This window comes from Gadus morhua, chromosome 21, assembly GCF_902167405.1.
Source record: "Gadus morhua chromosome 21, gadMor3.0, whole genome shotgun sequence".
Lineage (NCBI taxonomy): Eukaryota > Metazoa > Chordata > Actinopteri > Gadiformes > Gadidae > Gadus > Gadus morhua.
In genome coordinates, this window is record NC_044068.1 from 17529583 (window position 1) to 17532082 (window position 2500).

General features: G+C 53.8%; 1 protein-coding gene across 15 annotated transcripts in view; it reads left to right on the top strand.

Annotated features, from left to right (window-relative positions):
* The window catches only part of adgrg6 (adhesion G protein-coupled receptor G6), an 80853-nt gene that overhangs the window by 28380 nt on the left and 49973 nt on the right, over positions 1–2500 (top strand). For 14 of the 15 annotated variants that reach the window (XR_003974292.1, XM_030344833.1, XM_030344835.1 and 11 more), the window contains exons 3-6: positions 257–604; positions 914–1047; positions 1232–1514; positions 2156–2329. Coding sequence is in view for 14 of the 15 variants with exons in the window: in XM_030344833.1 (XP_030200693.1) it covers positions 257–604; positions 914–1047; positions 1232–1514; positions 2156–2329 (939 nt within the window). In the remaining variant the exon portion in view is untranslated. The remainder of the gene's footprint in view (positions 1–256; positions 605–913; positions 1048–1231; positions 1515–2155; positions 2330–2500) is intronic. The other variant, XM_030344843.1, reaches the window with a different exon arrangement.

The window sequence follows — 2500 nt, forward strand, 5'->3', positions numbered from 1 at the left end:
AATCCCACTGCCTTGCTTCCTGCCTCCTGCGGATCCTTCTTGAAGCCTCCTTGTCGTGTCTTGGTCTGGCCTTGTGTCCTAACCCCCCTCTCTGTCTCTTAGTGCCCTTTGTCCTTGTGTCCTAACGGGTGTCAGCCCAGAGTCCAAGTCCTCAATTCAATTTTTTTATCGTCCTACCCCCGGTACGGCAACTCCCGCCACCTCCACCTCCCAACACCACCACAACCACCCCTGATCCTCCACCCGTGGCCTGCAGTGCTCGCCTGCGGCCAGTCGGACTGTGTCCTGGTTCTGACCGAGGCGCAGGGGGAGTTCAGCTCGCCCTGCTACCCCCAGCACTACCCCAAGTCCCTGGCCTGCAAGTGGACCATGCAGGCCCCCACGGGCTTCATCATCCAGCTGTCCTTCCTGGACTTTGACCTGGAGGAGGCCCTTGGCTGCATCTACGACCGGGTGCTGGTGAACACGGGCAGCGCCGAGGTGCGGCTGTGCGGGCTGACGGCCCACGGCCTGACGCTCAACTCCACGGGCAGCCTCATGGAGCTCTCCTTTAACTCCGACTTCAGCGTGCAGAAGAAAGGGTTCAGGGTTAGCTACCACCATGGTAGGTCCGCGGCTGGTCCCGTGCATGTGAGCATGAGTGTGTGTGTGTTGGGGGGGGGGGGGGGGGGGTCTGTGTCTGTGTGTTGTTTGGTTTTGGTTTTGGGGCGTCATTGGACTTATGCGTGGTTTTGTTTGTTTCTTCGATTTAAACGATGATGGGAGAGTTTGACTCCCTGATGAGGGCGGTACCCGTGAAGCTAAGCCTATCGGCTGAGCGTGTCGAAGAGGTGAACAGGGGTAGGTCCTCCACCAGCCTCATCCTCTCCCTAACTGTCCCACCCTCTGCCTTCCTGCTGTCTTTCTTCATCAGTTGCCGTGGCGTTGAGGAACCAGAAGGTGCAATTAAGCGGCGGCAAGAGCAGTAAGGTGGCCAGGTCCGTCTCCATTCCGACGATGAGTCACATGACCACATGCTTCGAGGTCGCCGGAACAGCTAAAACAAACGTAACCAAGACAACCAAACCCGGTTTCTTCTACCATGCCAATCAATACTGCTGTATCTGTTTTCCGTTGCAATTACTTCTGTTTTCTATGCTTTCTTTTGCTGTCGTGCCTTTACAAATCGGTTTGCATTTCTTCTGGAATTTGGTTCATATTCCAACGCATCTCGTCCCTTCTTTCTTTACAGAAAGAGTCAGTCTACTTTGTGTACTCGGTGGGCGGCGAGGACCACGCGCTGTGTCTACGGGACCAGGGCCGCAGCATGGAGCTGCTGGTGGACGGGGAGGCCTGCGACATCCAGGCCCTCTTCAGCTCCTCCGACCTGGGCTCCTCCATGCAGCCCGTGTGCCTGACGTGGACCTCGACCAGCGGCCTCATCGCCGTCTCCTTCAAGGGGAGCTACCGGACCGCCACCTGCCCCGACACCGTGGGGGCGGCCGTGCCCGCCGGGGGGGAGCTGAAAGTAGGCGGTAAGACGGAGCCCGCTGGATTCAACGTGTCCGTTTGTTTTGGGTGACCTCATTCCGATGACAACTATCTACACTTTTACACAACTTCGCCGGATGAGCTGGATGATTGTTTTCCCATAATTATGCTATTAAAAATGTAAAATGCTCTTTGAACATAAAAATGTAATTTACAATAATCAATGTTGAAAATGAAGTTTTGCAGAAAAGTTCTTTAACTTTCCTTCAAAACTTAATCAATAAAACTCTTGAAACTTGAACCGTAACATTTTTTTTTCAAATCATACAGAATTCAACATTTGTGATTTTCAAGGTGGCTCATTTCCAAATTTCTGAATAAGAACCCTCTGCTCCTCACACCTCCCTCTCCCTACTCTCTCCAAACCCTGTCCCCTCTCACAAAGTGAGGCTGACTTTAGGAGATTTAACAGCAGATTTCTCTAAACTGCCTCAAGGTCAAAGCAATGAACCGACATCTCTGTAGCCTTAAAGTTAGCGTCTTCAAGATAGAATGACTTGGAGTGCACATTTCAACCCAAATATTTTCATTGCACATACAAGTACAGGTTGTACCTTTTAGAACCACAATTGGTGTCCTCCAGAGCGGTGGTTCCCCCCTCAGTGACCCCCTACTGTCTCCCCAGGCAAAGACAGCATCAGCGGGGAGATCTATAACTTCCGTCTGTGGGACTACGCCATGACGGCTCAGCAGTTGGCGGCGCTGACCTGCGACGCGGTGGGCAGCGTGGTGGACTGGGACACCAGCCACTGGGACATCGCTCGCTCCCAGGCCGTCACCGACGCTACGCTGAGCTGCAGTGAGTACCACGCGCCTCTGGCTGCCATGTCAACAGCGGTCCGGGGGATCGGACCAACGTGGCGTCAGACCAACGTAGCTTCAGAACAACGGAGTCCCAGACCTCCTGGCTTCACAGCAACATCTGTTACCAATTCACAGAATCCCATTGTTGTGCTCATTCTGCCTCTGA